Consider the following 19,707-nt stretch of genomic DNA (forward strand, 5'->3'; position numbering starts at 1 on the left):
TGTTTTTAGTAAAATTAATCTAATCATATTTGAATAAACATTTTAATTGAGTCCTGACTATACCCTCAGAAAATAAATTTAAATGTTTATATTCTAAACCCTACAGTGATTAACTTTATATAAACAGACTGTCAATAACAATTACAAAATCAATTGAAGAAGAAAAAGATAGGATAGACTGAAGACAACATTTATTCAGTGTCAACCAGTGTCACATTTAACAGTGACTACAAAACGGAGGCCATTAATGTGGCTGCACATGTACACAATAATATAAAACAAACATTGTGTAAGTGTAATTTCAACCTGTTCTGAACAGTTAAGTGAAATAGCCAAACTGCCCAATCTGCAATGTTTAGATAAATGTAACTGTGAGCCATAACATCACATTGTATTGTCAAAACAAACGAAAAAGAAAATCTGTAAGATTTTTGTATTTTAAATCAAAATACTTGTAAAATTCAGAGACTTGTAAAATGATGGCAAACAATGTCAGATGTCATTGAGAAAACATCTAAGATAACTTAATGAGGAGATTGGTATACTTGGATGATGGCTTAGGACGCATGGGGTCCAATCCCACAAACAGCCTCTGATATATCTCGAATGTGTACACCAACTTTGGGGGATACTTGAGGTCGAGGGCATATGTAAGTCCAAACAAGAGGCAGCATGCTTTCGACAGGTTTGGCACACCTCTGACCACGGGCTTTCCTTCTATGATAATTCCAATTGTGTCGGGATGATGGCACATGTAAATTTTCAGTGGGCAACTGCCAAGCTCAGCCTGCACCTCGCTTTCATCATGACTCTATTGGTGGAAACAAACAAACAAAAAATTAATCAAGAGTTAGGTCAGATGAACAGGCAATGAGAGCAGACAGGTAAAAGACAGAAAAGACACCAAGTCAAAATTTTACTTTTGTTGCTAAAGGTGGTGAATATTAGATACTGTAACTAGCGCATGGCACCAGTGAAGTCTACCATGACAATGCCATAGAGTGTGGTACTACACTGTCATGATCCAGCATGAGTGATGTCTTTTTCTGGTTTAAAGGATGCATTACAATAAAACAATGCAATTGTCCTTGCCTGTACCTGATCACATTACTGTTTATTAAGCTACAGAGTTTAAATATCTTTCATGTCATCACAATATTAATACATACAGACAGAAATATAGAAGAGTAGCTTTAAGCCCAATACATACGTGGTGGACACTGATGAGGTCTTCCTGTCTCTCCCCCATATACTCAATCAGGCATCTGAGGACCACTTCTCTCCTTTTCTCCACAGAGGCAGATGGATCCTGTCAAAAAGAAAAATCTGATCAAAATTCATAGCCTGATGACAGTAGCACAAACTGCAGAACATCTGTATTTTAACTATTCAATTGCTGTAAAAGGTCCTACTATACATACACCACCGTACTACAAGATCTCACACTATCACCAAAAAAAAAAAAAAAAAAACATGTACATGTTGTTTACTCAAAAAAAAAAGTCAAGAGGACAGTTCAGAAAATTGAGATCTAACTGTCCAAGTAGGCGGTGTTCATCAATATGAATCAAGCTTCTATTAGTAGCATTCTATCACCTCAAAAGCTTTCTTAAACTTGTTTTAGTGGAACTTTTATGTGTAAAGAGACTGCTTAGGAGCAAGGCTCACTCTTGGAAAATGGTGACGAGGGAATTGCATCACTTATGCACTTACATACATATGCAGCCAGCATGTCTATTAACAAAAATAACAGTCCTGGAGTACACAGATAAAGTGTAACTTCACTGAATGTTCGGGCATACATTTTCACACTAGATCATAAAAATAGCAAGGCCATGTTAACTCACTGTCACTAACTTAGAACAGTGCCTTACATGTAGTAGTCCTTTAAAGAATGAGATGGGGGTTCTGACAATGTAGGGTGTTAAAGGAACACTCCACTTTTTTTGCAAATAGGCTCATTTTCTAACTCACCCAGAGTTAAACAGATGAGTTTTAACGTTTTCGAATCCATTCAGCCGATCTCCGGTTCTTCCGGTAGCCTTTTTACCATAGCTTAGCATAAATCATTGAATCAAATTAGACCATTAGCATCATGCTCAAAAATAAAACCAAAAAATGTCAATATTTTTCCTATTTATAACTTGACTCTTCTGTAGTTACATCGTGTACTAAGACTGGCAGAAAATGAAAAGTTGTGATTTTCTAGGCTGATATGACTAGGAACTATACTCATTCTGGCGTAATAATCAAGAAAATTTGCTGTCGTACTATGGGTGCACAGGCACAATGATATTACGCAGCACCTGAATGTAGTCCCCAGCTATTTTACTATTACCTTAGTGGCTTAGTGCTGGTCACGTTGAAAGTTATCTAGCTGGGGACTACATTCAGGTGCTGTGTAATATCATTGCGCCTGTGCACCCATAGTACAGCAGCAAATTTTCTTGATTATTACACCAGAACGAGAGTATAGTTCCTAGTCATATCAGCCTAGAAAATCACAACTTTTCATTTTCTGCCGGTCTTAGTACGATGTAACTACAGAAGAGTCAAATTTTAAATAGGAAAAATATCGAAAGTCTTTGGTTTTATTTTTGAGCGAGATGCTAATGGTCTAATCTGATTCAATGATTTATGCTAAGCTATGCTAAAAGGGCTACCGGGAGAACCAGAGATCGGCTGAATGGATTCGAAAACGTTAAAACTCATCTGTTTAACTCTGAGGGGAGTTGGAAAATGAGCCTATTTGCAAAAAAAGTGGAGTGTTCCTTTAAGATCAGTCTCTGGGTAGTATGAATGTGCTCACCATGTGTCATAACAAATGGCTCACTAGATTTCAACATATGCTGCAGATACACACACAACACCATCCTTCCCATTAGGAACATACGGTGGCCGAGAGAGCTCAACACGCTGCAACTTAGAAAATACATGCAAATACAAATAAAACACCAACAAATTAAGAAAACGTCTTCACCAGTTTGATAACACATGCGCTACAAATCCTCGCAACACTACCAAAAATAAATAATAAAGAAATAAAGAAAATAAAGAAATGCGCTGCAAACACAGAAACGTGCCACAAATAGCAAGGATCACGACGGAAATGTTTGAGGGGACCCTAAAAAGTAGCGAACCCATAGCATTAAATTAACGTTTCACCGTTATTTGTGTAATTCGTAAGATTATTTAATCTAATAATATGCAAAAGACCATGCAATCGTATGATCAGGATCAAATAAACTCACTTCTTAGGTTCAAGAACAACACCTCTGACCTAAAGCCACTGACAAATTATCAGGTCCCAGCCGGGTTCGTCACTTTTTAGGGTCCCCGCGAAACATTTCCGTTGTGCTCCGTGCTTTTTGCAGCACGTTTCTTTATTTGTGGCGCGTTTCTGTGTTTGCAGCGCGTTTCTTTATTTGCGTCGCGTTTCAGTGTTTGGTAGTGTAGCGAGGATTTGTAGCGCATGTGTTATCAAACTGGTGAAGACGTTTTCTTAATTTGTTGGTGTTTTATTTGTATTTGCATGTGTTTTCTAAGTTGCAGCGTGTTGAGCTCTCTCGGCCACCGTAGGAACATGGTGAAATATTGCTGACTAACTACATGATAGAGAATACATTTTGGATGGTAAATTACATAAGACAAATTTTCCCTTTTACCTGGATGAGTGTCATCATTTGGGACTTGATTCTTTGCCCGACGGCTCCTCCTTTTGCGTTGAAAAGTGACAACAGCTTTGGAGTTTGCCTGTCCAACTGTGACATAAATGTTGATTCAAGAGATATGCCACTGATTCTCAGGAACTCTTCATAGATCTGTAAAGAGAAATACACCATCTTAGTTACATAGTTACATACCAAAATATATGTTTATGATATGTTTTTTTCTGTGCTTCAAACAGCTTGAGAGTTTTGGATACAAATTAGTTTTCAACCAAATGAAAATCATGGACAGTGTCAAGCAGTAAAGGAATATATTTACTATATAGTTATTTATAGTATTAAAAAATATAAGTATGAAAAATGCAAGAATGAAATTGAATCTTTAGTGAAGTTTGTTGCCTTATGTGCCCTGTCCTCACAATTATGGGCCATGTACCATAACTGAGCAATGTGAAATTAAACTAAATGTGGCACAGCATAAAAGACCTCTGAGAAGACCTCATAAAAGAGTCTGATGTTGAAGAAAGTTTTGTGAATTATAATTTGAAAAAGATACTGTTGACTTTTTTTTAGCCATAATAGTAGATGAAAAAGAATCAGATTTTAGCTAGTCAACTTTGTTGAGTTTACCTTACCTGTGATGGTTCAAAGAGGGCAGGCCATCTCTCTAGAAGATCTGCAACACTTGGGGCTTGACCTACAATCTCCTGTCTTCTCAAACTGAAGGTTCTTGACATCATCTCATTTACAACTCTGCTGTTATTCTTTTTCTTTGTCTCAGAAATCAAGTCCAGCCTGTTACTCTCAAGGGAATCTTCTGTTTCCCCAGCTGGATGAGGGGGCAGGTAGTTAACCTCAGCTTTTCGTGGTTTTTTTATATTCTTTGCTGGTTGCTTATCTTCAGAAGATTTGCGCTTTAGAGAGTTCACCAAGACTTCTGGAATCCCATGCATCCGTAGTTTGCTTCGGTAGTTTCCTACCTTATACTTCAGGCTCTGCTGCCATCCATAGAGACCATTGAAGGAGCCTGGCTCCTTCAAACATGGGTTCTTTTTTATGAGAGCCTCTGCGACTGCACATCGATGTGCATCACTTGGGTAGGGAGTGTAAGAAAAGATGAGCTCAGCTAAACACTCCAGAATGTTGGACTTAACACCAGGGTAAGACTTCTCTTTGCACAAAAGGGAACCATCTCTGAGGTAGTTTTCATTGCCTTTTTGAAGCACGAGTTCAGTGTTATATGAAAACTTTGGGATAGGAAACTCAGTTGGCCATGGCTTGTGCATTCCAGGGCTACGGGGACTGAGTATTATAGTGTCATCAGATTCCGCAGAGATGGAGCCACTTGATGTTGATGGTAGAGACAAAGAGTCATTTTCTGACACTGATCTGGAGACAGAGCAGTCTTCTTTTGGGAGCTCAGGAATGTCAACATTTGTAAACAAAATGACAGGTGGAACATACACTACTTTCAGGGTGTCCCTATCCTTCAGGTCATCAATTGAACTTAAAGTAACAAAGTCATCAAAATCCTGGTCTTTGCGCTGAAGGCTTATGTCCATTGAGATCCCAAATGTTTGTTTTATTGTTGCTTCCAACTCTTTAACTGTATCTGGCATTCCAGGAAGACAAAGTTTCTTTATGTCATGGTCCAGGATGACTCGAAATTTTACAGCTGCCTCCATTTTGGTGATGTAGCCTTAAAAATATGACAAAACAACATATTTTTACATTCAGTTAGGCATTGTTTAGCAAGCATTCTTTGTTGTATGTGAATGGTATATAAAAGAAACTTGAAGAGAACTGTGAAAAATGCATACATCAGTACCAATTAAAATACACCAAATGGTATATGAAATGCGTATCTATTCAAGACAAATATGGCGCTTCAGCATCACCATACGCCTTCCTGCAACCTTGTAGTCTGAGAGCGGACATACATCACTGAGATCCTTCTGTTCCACAAAAACTACAAGCTCTGTGCTCTCCAGCTCAAACGCTCGAAAGTGCTCATCATACCAGGAAATGAATACTTTAGCAATGAAATGGACCTTGTCTCTCAGAATGACTATCTGAAGAACTTCAATAAAGTCTGGAAGTCCTGCAGTAGACCCATAGGCCAAAATCATGCCTTTAGAGTATGTAGTTCCATAAACTGACACAGTGTTGGAAAGATGTACAGTAGTCTGACCTGGAGACACTCTTCTTATCACACACTGTACATTTGTATGCAAAACAGCTACAGGCACTTGGGATACTCTGGCAGTACTGAATGTAGGAGCTGTTGTGGTTGCTTGCAGATGGTGTGCAATCATCAACTGATGCTTGGTTGCAAGGGAAAATAGTATGTTTTTGAAATTCCCTGTATGTCTTACAACTTGTTTGAAATAACGATGTTTTTCCTCGAATCGCATCGTCCAAAGTGCAATGACAGGTCCAAACACTTTAATGAGTGCTGGATAATGCTCCAGGAAGTGGTGTTTGGGGATCAACTTAACCTGAGGAAATGCAGCAAGTAATCTAAGTCGATGCTCAGAAATCTTTGTGTCAAGATATGACAAACTTGCTTCAGTTTGGGTTGGTGCTACCACAAGTTCAACTATCTCTTTAAGACACATTATTACATTCCATGCAGGATCATTCAGTGGTATCTTGTGTCCTATCATTACTGGGAGCAGTCTGATGAGGGTCCAGTTTTCGTGGGCATTTCCTCGATACTTTTCCAGTGGAGAATGCAATGGGAATGGGCTGTGGACTGTCTGTCTTATCTCCCCACTTGTATGGAAATGATTTGATTGTGTTGTTAAGGTCGTCAAGTGTAATGTACTTTTTGGCTATGAAATCACTAAAGCACAGTGCTAATTCCATGGGAATAATCCCCTCAAAAAGGTCGTGCAAAATATCAGGCGGATAGCCCTCAACCATGTGAAAATGGCATAGTTTCTCTGTCAGTGGGCAAGGCCTTTTCACACCATAGCAGTGGGGTAGTGCAGGGTTTGCTTGTAGAGTTTTAACATGAGCGGAATAATCCTCCTTTGTCCGGATGTGAAAAGCACCTGATCGCACTTCCTTTTCTTGAAAGTCAACGTGCTCTCCTAGACAGAACCTGCAAATGTATGGTCCTGAGAAACTTTCAACAAGACCAGCAACTGAATGTGCGCCAAGATTGTCAGCAACTACACAGTAAACAGTCCTTTGACAGTTTTCCCAAGAACAGGAACCAAAATACCATCTTGTTCCAGTGTAGCTATGTCATCCAAGAGTGGCTTGAGAACCTCTGCATAGCCAAACCTTTTAATATTATTAGCTTTGCACAAAAGTGCAAGATACACTGAAGTTAGTGTGGACCGAAAACAGGATTGGATATTTCCCAATATCCAGTATACGGCTGTTATCTTATGTTTCCTTCGAGATGTTCCTAAGGGATTGCATACCTCAAAGTCATCTACATAAAGGAATATACAGATTCTCTGCTCTTCAGAATAAAAATCATTCTCTCTATAAATGGCACCATCACGGAATGATCTGTACCGTGCAGGAATAATTGTGTGTTCATCATCTGTAAGGAACTTCTCTCTGATATCTTCATTGTTTTAAAATTTGTTTCAATGATTCAAGGATTGGAACATACTGAAAACTCTCATTTTCATTCGGATCGAGCATATATTCAACAGGCTCTACAACGTTAAACCTTTGTAGAAAGTACTGTCTCCTTTTGAAAGCTGACGACAGCGGACCAGCCTTATCAAAAGCCATGCTTATGGGGCTGGATTCATTTAACTCATCAAATAAAGATGTGACAACTGTGCTATCAATCGCACAATTATTCTTCTTCAAGTGTGATTCAACAAAGTCTCTGATAATTGGTATAGATGCTGATGACACAAACTGCATTTCATCTATTAATTCATCAATACACCTGTTTGAGACATTATGCACACTTTCCAGTTTGAGCAGGAAAGAAGCTATATGGTCCACAATTAAGTGCCTGTCATCCTTTTCCACAGAATGTGCATCTGAGCTGGTTCCTTCTCCACTACCTTCATCCATATTCTCATCATGGGTGTCTCCAGTGTTACCTGGTTCAGAAGTTGATTCCTCATTTGGCTTTTCCAAAAGAACAGCTCTTTTAAAATCACTCAGAATATGAGGAGTGTGCTTCCTGTGTTTGTGTGCTGTAAATGTTCCATAAATATTGGTTTGAAAATCGCACCCTTCAAACACGCACTCAACAGTCTCACTACTTTTAAGGTGATGGCCAACATGTGCAAAATATTCTCTCTCTGTTGGAAAACCTTGTGTCCTACACACCAGGCATGTAAAGGACAGGACAATCTCAGGTCTTTGTGTCTGACTTTCCACATGGCATCGAGACAAATGTGAATGCAAACTACTCCAAGTTTTGAAGGAACATGGACATTCCAAGTATATGCATGGTAATGAATGACTATGGCTGAAGGTTCCATGATGGAGTCTATAATGTTTCAAAATCTCACTTCTGGTAGGTAGGTGTTCACTGCATCTTTTGCATAGCCAACTCATTTTTACCTGTGCCTACATGAATTAGAGAGGAAATTAAAGGCAATGTAATGACATCTTAGGTAAACTTTGCAGTTACAATAGTGAAGGCTCACCATTTTTTTAATGTTTAGATTAGAATGATACAAGGATGAAACCCCTCAGGATGCCAAGATTATTAAATCATATAAATAATTTAAAGCAATATGTAACTTTTTGTATTAAATTGTCTACAAAAAATATGTATGTTATATACTTTGTGTTGTGTACTTAAATTATTCCAAGTGTTGTCAACAAGATCAAATTTGAAAGAAATCTGTCATTTTATTCAGTGTAATGGTGCGTTACATTTTGGTCACCTGTCAATTATAGCATCCCTTACGTTCAGGCATCAGTGTTGTGGTTGTCTGCTGAAGCCACATTTAATTTACTTTTTCTCCAATTTAATTTTTATGATAAACTTTTTAAAGCCTGTTTTTATTTGTACAGTATATTTAACTAGATTAAGGATTTTGGTCACCACATGTCAGGACCTTAAATTATCATAGAAGAAAGTTGAGTAAATGTTAGTGTTGTGGGGAGGAGGAGACAGAAAGGTGATCATATCTGCCTTCTATTGGTGGTTGGTACATAAAAAACATCTACAGAAATGTAATTGTATTGAGCCCACACTATTGTTTGCAATTTTACCTATGTTTTACTTACCTGGGAATAGTTATAGCTGCAATTGTATCTTTTCTTAATTTTTTCTTACCTGAATATGAAGCTTGAAGACCCTCAGGTAACAAAAGTGCTTGGGTATCTAAAGACCAGGAAAATACATGTTAGAATAAAGTTAAAAATCAGTTGTAAATGTAATTGATTTAAGTAATAGGTTAGACATAGTTTTGCAGAATAATTCTTTGCAGAATAAAAAAAAACGTGGATCAAATCTCTAAAATCAGACAGAGAAGTCTAAACATACATCTCTACAGTCAGTTCTGTGCATCTACTTTAGTAATGCAAAAGTATAATAACATGATCTCTGATTTGCCCGCAAAACTATTGCCTGAAGGCTCTAAACTGCGACCGTTTCGATCACATATGATTCCGAAATAATCTGTGCAATCTAAAAATATAACGGAGGGCATTTGTGCAACTAATTAATACCTGAGTATTTGCGTTTTTAAACAAGTCCATCCTAAATGTTGTAACAGTGGCGATGTTAGCAGGTGCTGCTAGTAACAGGTGAGCCACTGCTATCAAATTCACTAGCATCTCTGCTGCTGATAACGCAGCTGCAAAGCCCACCGGAGACCGCATTGTTAATATGAAATGAAATAAGTTCTGTAGTCATGGCTACTATGTGTTTTAAGGCTACTTTGGCTTTAATTTTACCAATAATATCATTTTTAACCGTTAGTTAAGCGTTAACTTAAACTAGCCTAGTACTAATGTTAACTTAGGTTAACTTTTACCTTAGCGTTTAATGTCCAATATTTTCATTATCAGAGCGGCCGTTGTCGGCTTGTCGTGTGCAGGATAGCTGGCTATACAGTGCAATTTGCAAACCTAACCTCAGCTCCCTAGTAGAGTAAGCGATTTCGCGTGATTCTACATCAATCACTCGGTTAAATTTGCTCAACTTACCGTGTTAATCAGTCCCTGAAAAGATCCGCTGCAGCGTTCAAACAGTTGAAGTGTCGAAGATGCTGCATCTGCCTGGGCAAGTCCCCGCCAGTGAAAAATGGATAATGCCAACTACTAAAAATTTTAAAATATTTACGTTTGATGAACAAACCTGTCACACCGACAACTGCTCTAATAAATTGTGTATGTCAACTCACTTTTATAACATTTCTTGTACACAACAACCATATACAAATAACTACCCAAATAAATTGCAATAGCTTTACTTAAAATATATTGTTATATAAAAACTGATATATTTTAAGTAAAGAGGAAATATATTAATACGTTTTAGTATAAAACAAATAAAATAAACTAGATTAAAACTATTTAAAGTATTTAAAACCTACTTTGTGGGTGTAGCACTGAGAACAGGGTATCAGTATCGCACAGCGACCACGTTGAAAACTCCATTTCAGCTGAAGTCATAAAAACACCTTTTAAACAAAAAGAGACACAGTTTGGAGTGATCACGTGGAGCGTGGAGTAGTTTTACGATTTATGAACACGCTTCAAAGATTTTATTTAATTTTGTTCGTGTCAAACAACTTTTAGAAGTCTTAGTTTGTTAGACAAGTCATCACGTGACCACGTGATTAGTCGAACTGAGCGACCACGTTGAAAACTCCATTTCAGCTGAAGTCATAAAAACTCTCGCTTACATGAAGAAAAAGACACAGTGTGGAGTGATCACGTTGGAGCGTGGAGTAGTTTTACGATTTATGAACACGCTTCAAAGATTTTATTTAATTTTGTTCGTGTCAAACAACTTTTAGAAGTCTTAGTTTGTTAGCCACGTCATCACGTGACCACGTGATTAGTCGAACGAAGTTTCTTTATTCATGTCAATGGGTGTTTTTATCGCGTTCAGCTGGGAATGGACTGTTTAACGTGGTCGTTGTACATTACTGACACTGTGTCAGACCGATAAACCTTTTCTCTCTCCATTTTAAGAGGAGAGTGCATGTGAGTGGCCCTTATTTGATCTTATTAAGCTTAGTAGTTCGGAGAACAGGGTATCAGTGTCGCTTTAGCGACCACGTTGAAAACTCCATTTCAGCTGAAGTCATAAAAACACCCTTTTAAACAAAAAAGAGACACAGTTCGGAGTGATCACGTGGAGCGTGGAGTAGTTTTTACGATTTATGAACACGCTTCAAAGATTTTATTTAATTTTGTTCGTGTCAAACAACTTTTAGAAGTCTTAGTTTGTTAGTACGTCATCACGTGACCACGTGATTAGTCGAATGGAGTTTCTTTATTCATGTCAATGGGTGTTTTTATCGCATTCAGCTGAAATGGACTGTTTAACGTGGTCGTTGTACATTACTGACTCTGTGTCACACCGATAAACCTTTTGTCTCTCCATTTAAAGGAGAGTGGATGTGGTGGCCCTTATTTGATCTTATTCGCTTAGTAATTCGGAGAACAGGGTATCAGTATCGCACAGCGACCACGTTGAAAACTCCATTTCAGCTGAAGTCATAAAAACACCCTTTTAAACAAAAAAAGAGACACAGTTTGGAGTGATCACGTGGAGCGTGGAGTAGTTTTACGATTTATGAACACGCTTCAAAGATTTTATTTAATTTTGTTCGTGTCAAACAACTTTTAGAAGTCTTAGTTTGTAAGCCACGTCATCACGTGACCACGTGATTAGTCGAACGAAGTTTCTTTATTCATGTCAATGGGTGTTTTTATCGCGTTCAGCTGGGAATGGACTGTTTAACGTGGTCGTTGTACAGTACTGACACTCTGTGTCAGACCGATAAACCTTTTCTTTCTCCATTTAAAAGAGAGTGGATGTGGTGGCCCTTATTTGATCTTATTCGCTTAGTAATTGGAGAACAGGGTATCAGTATCGCACTGGCGACCACGTTGAAAACTCCATTTCAGCTGAAGTCATAAAAACACCCTTTTAAACAAAAAAAGAGACACAGTTTGGAGTGATCACGTGGAGCGTGGAGTAGTTTTACGATTTATGAACACGCTTCAAAGATTTTATTTAATTTTGTTCGTGTCAAACAACTTTTAGAAGTCTTAGTTTGTTAGCCACGTCATCACGTGACCACGTGATTAGTCCGAACAAGTTTCTTTATTCATGTCAATGGGTGTTTTTATCGCGTTCAGCTGAAATGGACTTTTTAACGTGGTCGTTGTCAGCTTAGTCTCTCCAGAAATGGAGTGGATGTGTTTATTAAAGCTAGTACGAGAACAGGGTATCATTATCGCTGTTCACGTTGTACATTACCTGACACTGACACAGTTTGTGTCAGACCGATAAAACTTTTGTCTCTCCATTTAAAGGAGAGTGGATGTGGTAGCCCTTATTTGATCTTATTCGCTTAGTAATTCGGAGAACAGGGTATCATTATCGCATTGTGACCACGTTGAAAACTCCATTTCAGCTGAAGTCATAAAAACACCCTTTTAAACAAAAAGAGACACAGTTTGGAGTGATCACGTGGGCGTGGAGTAGTTTTACGATTTATGAACACGCTTCAAAGATTTTATTTAATTTTGTTCGTGTCAAACAACTTTAGAAGTCTTAGTTTGTTAGACAAGTCATCACGTGACCACGTGATTAGTCGAGCGAGGCGACCACGTTGAAAACTCCATTTCAGCTGAAGTCATAAAAACTCTCGTTTACATGAAGAACAAAAAGACACAGTGTGGAGTGATCACGTTGAGCGTGGAGTAGTTTTACGATTTATGAACACGCTTCAAAGATTTTATTTAATTTTGTTCGTGTCAAACAACTTTTAGAAGTCTTAGTTTGTTAGCCACGTCATCACGTGACCACGTGATTAGTCCGAACGAAGTTTCTTTATTCATGTCAATGGGTGTTTTTATCGCGTTCAGCTGGGAATGGACTGTTTAACGTGGTCGTTGTACATTACTGACACTCTGTGTCAGACCGATAAACCTTTTCTTTCTCCATTTAAAAGAGAGTGGATGTGGTGGCCTTTATTTGATCTTATTCGCTTAGTAGTTCGGAGAACAGGGTATCAGTATCGCACAGCGACCACGTTGAAAACTCCATTTCAGCTGAAGTCATAAAAACACCATTTTAAACAAAAAAAGAGACACAGTTTGGATTGATCACGTGGAGCGTGGAGTAGTTTTACGATTTATGAACACGCTTCAAAGATTTTATTTAATTTTGTTCGTGTCAAACAACTTTTAGAAGTCTTAGTTTGTTAGACAAGTCATCACGTGACCACGTGATTAGTCGAAACGAAGTTTCTTTATTCATGTCAATGGTTGAAAACTCCATTTCAGCTGAAGTCACTGTTTAACGTCTCGTTGTACATTACTGACACTTTGTGTCAACAAACTTTACACAGTTTAAAGGAGAGTGGATCTTATTTGGGCGCTGGTCGGAGTAGTTTTATGATTTATGAACAGCGCACGTTGAAAAGATTTTATTTCAATTTTGTTCGTGTCAAACAGCAAACTTTTAGAAGTCTTAGTTTGTTATCCGCGTCATCACGTGACCAAGTGATTAGTCCGAACGAAGTTTCAAGATTATTCATGTCAATGGGTGTTTTTATCACGTTCAGCTGGAAATGGACTGTTTAATGTGGTCGTAGTCTACAGTTTGTTAGACACTCTGTGACAGTACGTGATTAGTCCGAACAGGAGCGTCTCACGTTGAAAACTCATTTCAGCTGAAGTCATAAAAACTCTTGCTTATGAAGAAAAGACAAAGTTTGGAGTGATCGCGTTGAGCGTGAACAGGGTAGTTTTCACGATTTATGAACACGCTTGAAAGATTCCATTTAAGCTTTTGTTCATCAAACAACACCCTTTTAAGTCAAAAAAGAGACACAGTCATGGAGTGATCACGTGATTAGTCGTGGAGTTTCTTTTTCATGTCGATTTATGAACATCGCTTCAAGAGACTGTTTATTTAATTTTGTTCTGTGTCAAATAAACATTTTAGAAGTCTTAGTGGCCTTGTTAGATCTTAGTCATCACGTTGACCACGTGATTAGTCCGAACGAGCGACCACGTTGAAAACTCCATTTCAGCTGAAGTCATAAAAACTCTTGTTTACATGAACAAACATACACAGTTTGGAGTGATCACGTGGAGCGTGGAGTAGTTTACGATTTATGAACACGCTTCAAAGATTTTATTTAATTTTGTTCGTGTCAAACAACTTTTAGAAGTCTTAGTTTGTTTGACACGTCATCACGTGACCACGTGATTAGTCGAACGGAGCGACCACGTTGAAAACTCCATTTCAGCTGAAGTCATAAAAACTCTCGTTTACATGAAGAAAAAGACACAGTGTGGAGTGATCACGTTGAGCGTGGAGTAGTTTTCTACGATTTATGAACACGCTTCAAAGATTTCATTTAATTTTGTTCGTGTCAAACAACTTTTAGAAATCTTAGTTTGTTAGCCACGTCATCACGTGACCACGTGATTAGTCGAACGAAGTTTCTTTATTCATGTCAATGGGTGTTTTTATTGCGTTCAGCTGAAATGGACTGTTTAACGTGGTCGTTGTACATTACTGACACTTTGTGTCAGACCGATAAACCTTTTCTCTCTCTCCATTTAAAGGAGAGTGGATGTGGTGGCCCTTATTTGATCTTATTAAACAGTAATTCGGGAGAACAGGGTATCAGTATCGCTTTGGCGACCACGTTGAAAACTCCATTTCAGCTGAAGTCATAAAAACTCTTGCTTACATGAAGAAAAGGACATAGTTTGGAGTGATCGCGTTGAGCGTGGAGTAGTTTTACGATTTATGAACACGCTTCAAAGATTTTATTTAATTTTGTTCGTGTCAAACAACTTTTAGAAGTCTTAGTTTGTTAGCCACGTCATCACGTGACCACGTGATTAGTCCGAACGAAGTTTCTTTATTCATGTCAATGGGTGTTTTTATCGCGTTCAGCTGGGAATGGACTGTTTAACGTGGTCGTTGTACATTACTGACACTTTGTGTCAGACCGATAAACCTTTTCTCTCTCTCCATTTAAAGGAGAGTGGATGTAGTGGCCCTTATTTGATCTTATTCGCTTAGTAATTCGGAGAACAGGGTATCAGTATCGCTGCGACCACGTTGAAAACTCCATTTCAGCTGAAGTCATAAAACTCTCGTTTACATGAACAAAAAATACACAGTTTGGAGTGATCACGTGGAGGCGTGGAGTAGTTTACGATTTATGAACACGCTTCAAAGATTTTATTTAATTTTGTTCGTGTCAAACAACTTTTAGAAGTCTTAGTTTGTTAGCCACGTCATCACGTGACCACGTGATTAGTCCGAAGTTTCTTTATTCATGTCAATAGGTGTTTTTATCGCGTTCAGCTGGAAATGGACTGTTTAATGTGGTCGTTGTACATTACTGACACTCTGTGTCAGACCGATAAACCTTTTGTCTCTCCATTTTAAAGGAGAGTGGATGTGGTGGCCCTTATTTGATCTTATTAAGCTTAGTAATTCGGAGAACAGGGTATCAGTATCGACAGCGACCACGTTGAAAACTCCATTTCAGCTGAAGTCATAAAAACACCCTTTTAAACAAAAAAAAGAGACACAGTTTGGAGTGATCACGTGGAGCGTGGAGTAGTTTTACGATTTATGAACACGCTTCAAAGATTTCATTTAATTTTGTTCGTGTCAAACAACTTTTAGAAGTCTTAGTTTGTTAGACAAGTCATCACGTGACCACGTGATTAGTCGAAGCAGACGACCACCTTGAAAACTCCATTTCAGCTGAAGTCATAAAAACTCTTGTTTACATGTGATCAACCGATACACAGTTTGGAGTGATCACGTGGAAGCGTGGAGTAGTTTTAGTCGATTTATGAACACGTGATTATTCTTCAAAGATTTTATTAATTTTGTTCAGTGTCAAACAACTTTTAGAAGTCTTAGTTTGTTTCCACGTCATCACGTGGAGTACGTCGATTTATCCTCAAGATTTTATTGAATTTGTTCATGTCAAACAATGAGAAGTGATTATCGTCGTATCAGCTGGAAATGTGATTAGTCGAACGACCACGTTGTCATGTCGTGCTGAACACTCCGTTCGGCAGACTGAAGGACCTTTGTCTCCATTTAAAGGAGTAGTTTTGGATTTATGAACGCGCTTACAAGATTTGATTTAATTTTGTTCGTGGATAACAACTTTTTGAAGTCTTAGTTTGTTTCACGTCATCACGAACACGTGATTATATCGCACAGCGACCAAGTTGAAATCTCCATTTCAGCTGAAGTCATAAAAACTGCGCTTGCAAAAAAAAAACAAAAAAAGACACAGTTTGGAGTGATCACGTGGAGCGTGGAGTAGTTTTATGATTTATGAACACGCTTCAAAGATTTTATTTAATTTTGTTCGTGTCAAACAACTTTTAGAAGTCTTAGTTTGTTAGCCACGTCATCAATACGTGACCACGTGATTAGTCGAACAGAAGTTTCTTTATTCATGTCAATGGGTGTTTTTATCGCGTTCAGCTGGAATGGTCTGTTTAACGTGGTCGTTGTACATTACTGACACTGTGTCAGACCGATAAACTTTTCTCTCTCTCCATTTAAAGGAGAGTGGATGTGAGTGGCCCTTATTTGATCTTATTCGCTTAGTAATTCGGAGAACAGGGTATCAGTATCGCGACAGCGACCACGTTGAAAACTCCATTTCAGCTGAAGTCATAAAAACTCTGTTTACATGAACAAACATACACAGTTTGGAGTGATCGCGTGGAAGCGTGGAGTAGTTTTACGATTTATGAACACGCTTCAAAGATTTTATTTAATTTTGTTCGTGTCAAACAACTTTTAGAAATCTTAGTTTGTTAGCCACGTCATCACGTGACCACGTGATTAGTCGAACGAAGTTTCTTTATTCATGTCAGTGGGTGTTTTTATCGCATTCAACTTGAAATGGACTGTTTAACGTGGTCGTTGTACGTACTGACACTGTGTCAGACCGATAAACACTTTTTCTCTCCATTTAAAGGAGAGTGGATATGTGGTGTCCCTTATTTGATCTTATTAAGCAGTAGTTCGGAGAACAGGGTATCAGTATTCGCAGCGACCACGTTGAAAACTCCATTTCAGCTGAAGTCATAAAAACACCCTTTTATGAAGAAAAAGACACAGTTTGGAGTGATCGTGGAGCGTGGAGTAGATTTTACGATTTATGAACACGCTTCAAAGATTTTATTTAATTTTGTTAGTGTCAAACAACTTTTAGAAGTCTTAGTTTGTTATACGTCATCACGTGACCACGTGATTAGTCGAACAAAGTTTCTTTATTCATGTCAATGGGTGTTTTTATCGCGTTCAGCTGGAAATGGACTGTTTAACGTGGTCGTTGTACATTACTGACACTTTGTGTCAGACCGATAAACCTTTTCTCTCTCTCCATTTAAAGGAGAGTGGATGTGGTGGCCCTTATTTGATCTTATTCGCTTAGTAATTCGGAGAACAGGGTATCAGTATCGCACAGCGACCACGTTGAAAACTCCATTTCAGCTGAAGTCATAAAACACCCTTTTAAACAAAAAAGAGACACAATTTGGAGTGATCACGTTGAGTCGTGGCCCACGTCATAATTACGATTTATGAACACGCTGTCAAAAGATTTTATTTAATTTTGTTCGTTGTCAAACAACTTTTAGAAGTCTTAGTTTGTTAGATGTCATCACTTAACCACGTGATTAGTCCGAACGGAGCGACCACGTTGAAAACTCCATTTCAGCTGAAGTCATAAAAACTCTCGTTTACATGAACAAAAATACACAGTTTGGAGTGATCACGTGGAGCGTGGAGTAGTTTTACGATTTATGAACACGCTTCAAAGATTTTATTTAATTTTGTTCGTGTCAAACAACTTTTTAGAAGTCTTAGTTTGTTAGTACGTCATCACGTGACCACGTGATTAGTCCGAACGTAAGTTTCTTTATTCATGTCAATGGGTGTTTTTATCGCGCTTAGCTGGAAATGGACTGTTTAACGTGGTCGTTGTACATTACCGACACTGTGTGTCAGACCGATAAACCTTCTGTCTCTCCATTTAAAGGAGATTGGATGTGGTGGCCTCTTATTTGATCTTATTCGCTTAGTAATTCGGAGAACAGGGTATCAGTATCGCATCATACCACGTTGAAAACTCCATTTCAGCTGAAGTCATAAAACTCTCGTTTACATGAACAAAAAGAGACACAGTTTGGAGTGATCACGCTGAGCGTGGAGTAGTTTTACGATTTATGAACACGCTTCAAAGATTGGATTTAATTTTGTTCGTGTCAAACAACTTTTAGAAGTCTTAGTTTGTTAGCCACGTCATCACGTGACCACGTGATTAGTCTGAACGAGCTTAGTTTCTTTATTCATGTCAATGGAAGTGTTTTTATCGTTCAGCTGAAATGGACTGTTTAACGTGGTCGTTGTACATTACTGACACTGTGTCAGACCGATAAACCTTTTCTCTCTCCATTTAAAGGAGAGTGGATGTGTGAGTGGCCCTATATTTGATCTTATTCAACTTAGTCAGTAGTTCGAGAACAGGGTATCAGTATCAGAGAGCGACCACGTTGAAAACTCCATTTCAGCTGAAGTCATAAAAACACTCGTTTACAAAAAAAAAAAGAGACACAGTTTGGAGTGATCGCGTTGAGCGTGGAGTAGTTTTACGATTTATGAACACGCTTCAAAGATTTTATTTAATTTTGTTCGTGTCAAACAACTTTTAGAAGTCTTAGTTTGTTAGCCACGTCATCACGTGACCACTTGATTAGTCCTAACGGAAGTTTCTTCATTCATGTCAATGGGTGTTTTTATCTGGGAATGGCGTTCAGCTGGAAATGGACTGTTTAACGTGGTCGTTGTATTCATTACTGACACTTTGTGTCAGACCGATAAACCTTTTTCTCCATTTAAAGGAGAGTGGATGTGGTAGCCCTTATTTGATCTTATTCGCTTAGTAATTCGGAGAACAGGGTATCAGTATCGCTACTTGGCGACCACGTTGAAAACTCCATTTCAGCTGAAGTCATAAAACTCTTGCTTACATGAAGAAAAAGACACAGTTTGGAGTGATCACATGTTTGAGCGTGGAGTAGTTTTACGATTTATGAACACGCTTCAAAGATTTTATTTAATTTTGTTTGTGTCCAAACAACTTTTAGAAGTCTTAGTTTGTTTGACACGTCATCACGTGACCACGTGATTATTCCGAACGGAGCGACCACGTTGAAAACTCCATTTCAGCTGAAGTCATAAAAACTCTCGCTTACATGAAGAAAAAGACACAGTGTGGAGTGATCACGTTGAGCGTGGAGTAGTTTTACGATTTATGAACACGCTTCAAAGATTTTATTTAATTTTGTTCGTGTCAAACAACTTTTAGAAGTCTTAGTTTGTTAGCCACGTCATCACGTGACCACGTGATTAGTCCGAACGAAGTTTCTTTATTCATGTCAATGGGTGTTTTTATCGCGTTCAGCTGGAAATGGACTGTTTAACGTGGTCGTTGTACATTACTGACACTTTGTGTCAGACCGATAAACCTTTTTCTCTCCATTTAAAGGAGAGTGGATGTAGTGGCCCTTATTTGATCTTATTCGCTTAGTAAGTTCGGAGAACAGGGTATCAGTATCGCACAGCGACCACGTTGAAAACTCCATTTCAGCTGAAGTCATAAAAACACCATTTTAAACAAAAAGAGACACAGTTTGGAGTGATCACGTGGAGCGTGGAGTAGTTTTACGCATTTATGAACACGCCAAAGATTTTATTTAATTTTGTTCGTGTCAAACAACTTTTAGAAGTCTTAGTTTGTTAGACAAGTCATCTGCTTGACCACGTGATTACTGTTTAACGTCGAGC

At 38.3% G+C, this 19,707-nt stretch overlaps 1 protein-coding gene across 3 annotated transcripts; it reads right to left on the reverse strand.

Annotated features, from left to right (window-relative positions):
* Positions 1-415: 415 nt before the first annotated feature.
* Positions 416-10,142, reverse strand: LOC122357291. 3 transcript variants are annotated; one of them, XM_043256606.1, is made up of 6 exons: positions 9,816-10,142; positions 8,941-8,988; positions 4,304-5,367; positions 3,666-3,821; positions 1,211-1,309; positions 416-811 (listed from the first exon to the last, which is right to left on the reverse strand). In XM_043256606.1, the coding sequence occupies exons 3-6, from the start codon at positions 5,351-5,353 to the stop codon at positions 515-517; spliced, it is 1,602 nt and encodes a 533-aa protein (XP_043112541.1). In that variant the 5' UTR covers positions 5,354-5,367; positions 8,941-8,988; positions 9,816-10,142; the 3' UTR covers positions 416-514. The 3 variants fall into 3 exon arrangements, 2 of the variants coding, with proteins under 2 accessions (XP_043112541.1, XP_043112540.1); XM_043256605.1 differs by having other exon boundaries at positions 8,941-10,142; XR_006252448.1 differs by lacking the exons at positions 1,211-1,309; positions 3,666-3,821; positions 4,304-5,367 and having other exon boundaries at positions 675-811.
* Positions 10,143-19,707: the final 9,565 nt, after the last annotated feature.

The sequence above is a fragment of the Puntigrus tetrazona genome, chromosome 14, assembly GCF_018831695.1.
Source record: "Puntigrus tetrazona isolate hp1 chromosome 14, ASM1883169v1, whole genome shotgun sequence".
NCBI lineage: Eukaryota > Metazoa > Chordata > Actinopteri > Cypriniformes > Cyprinidae > Puntigrus > Puntigrus tetrazona.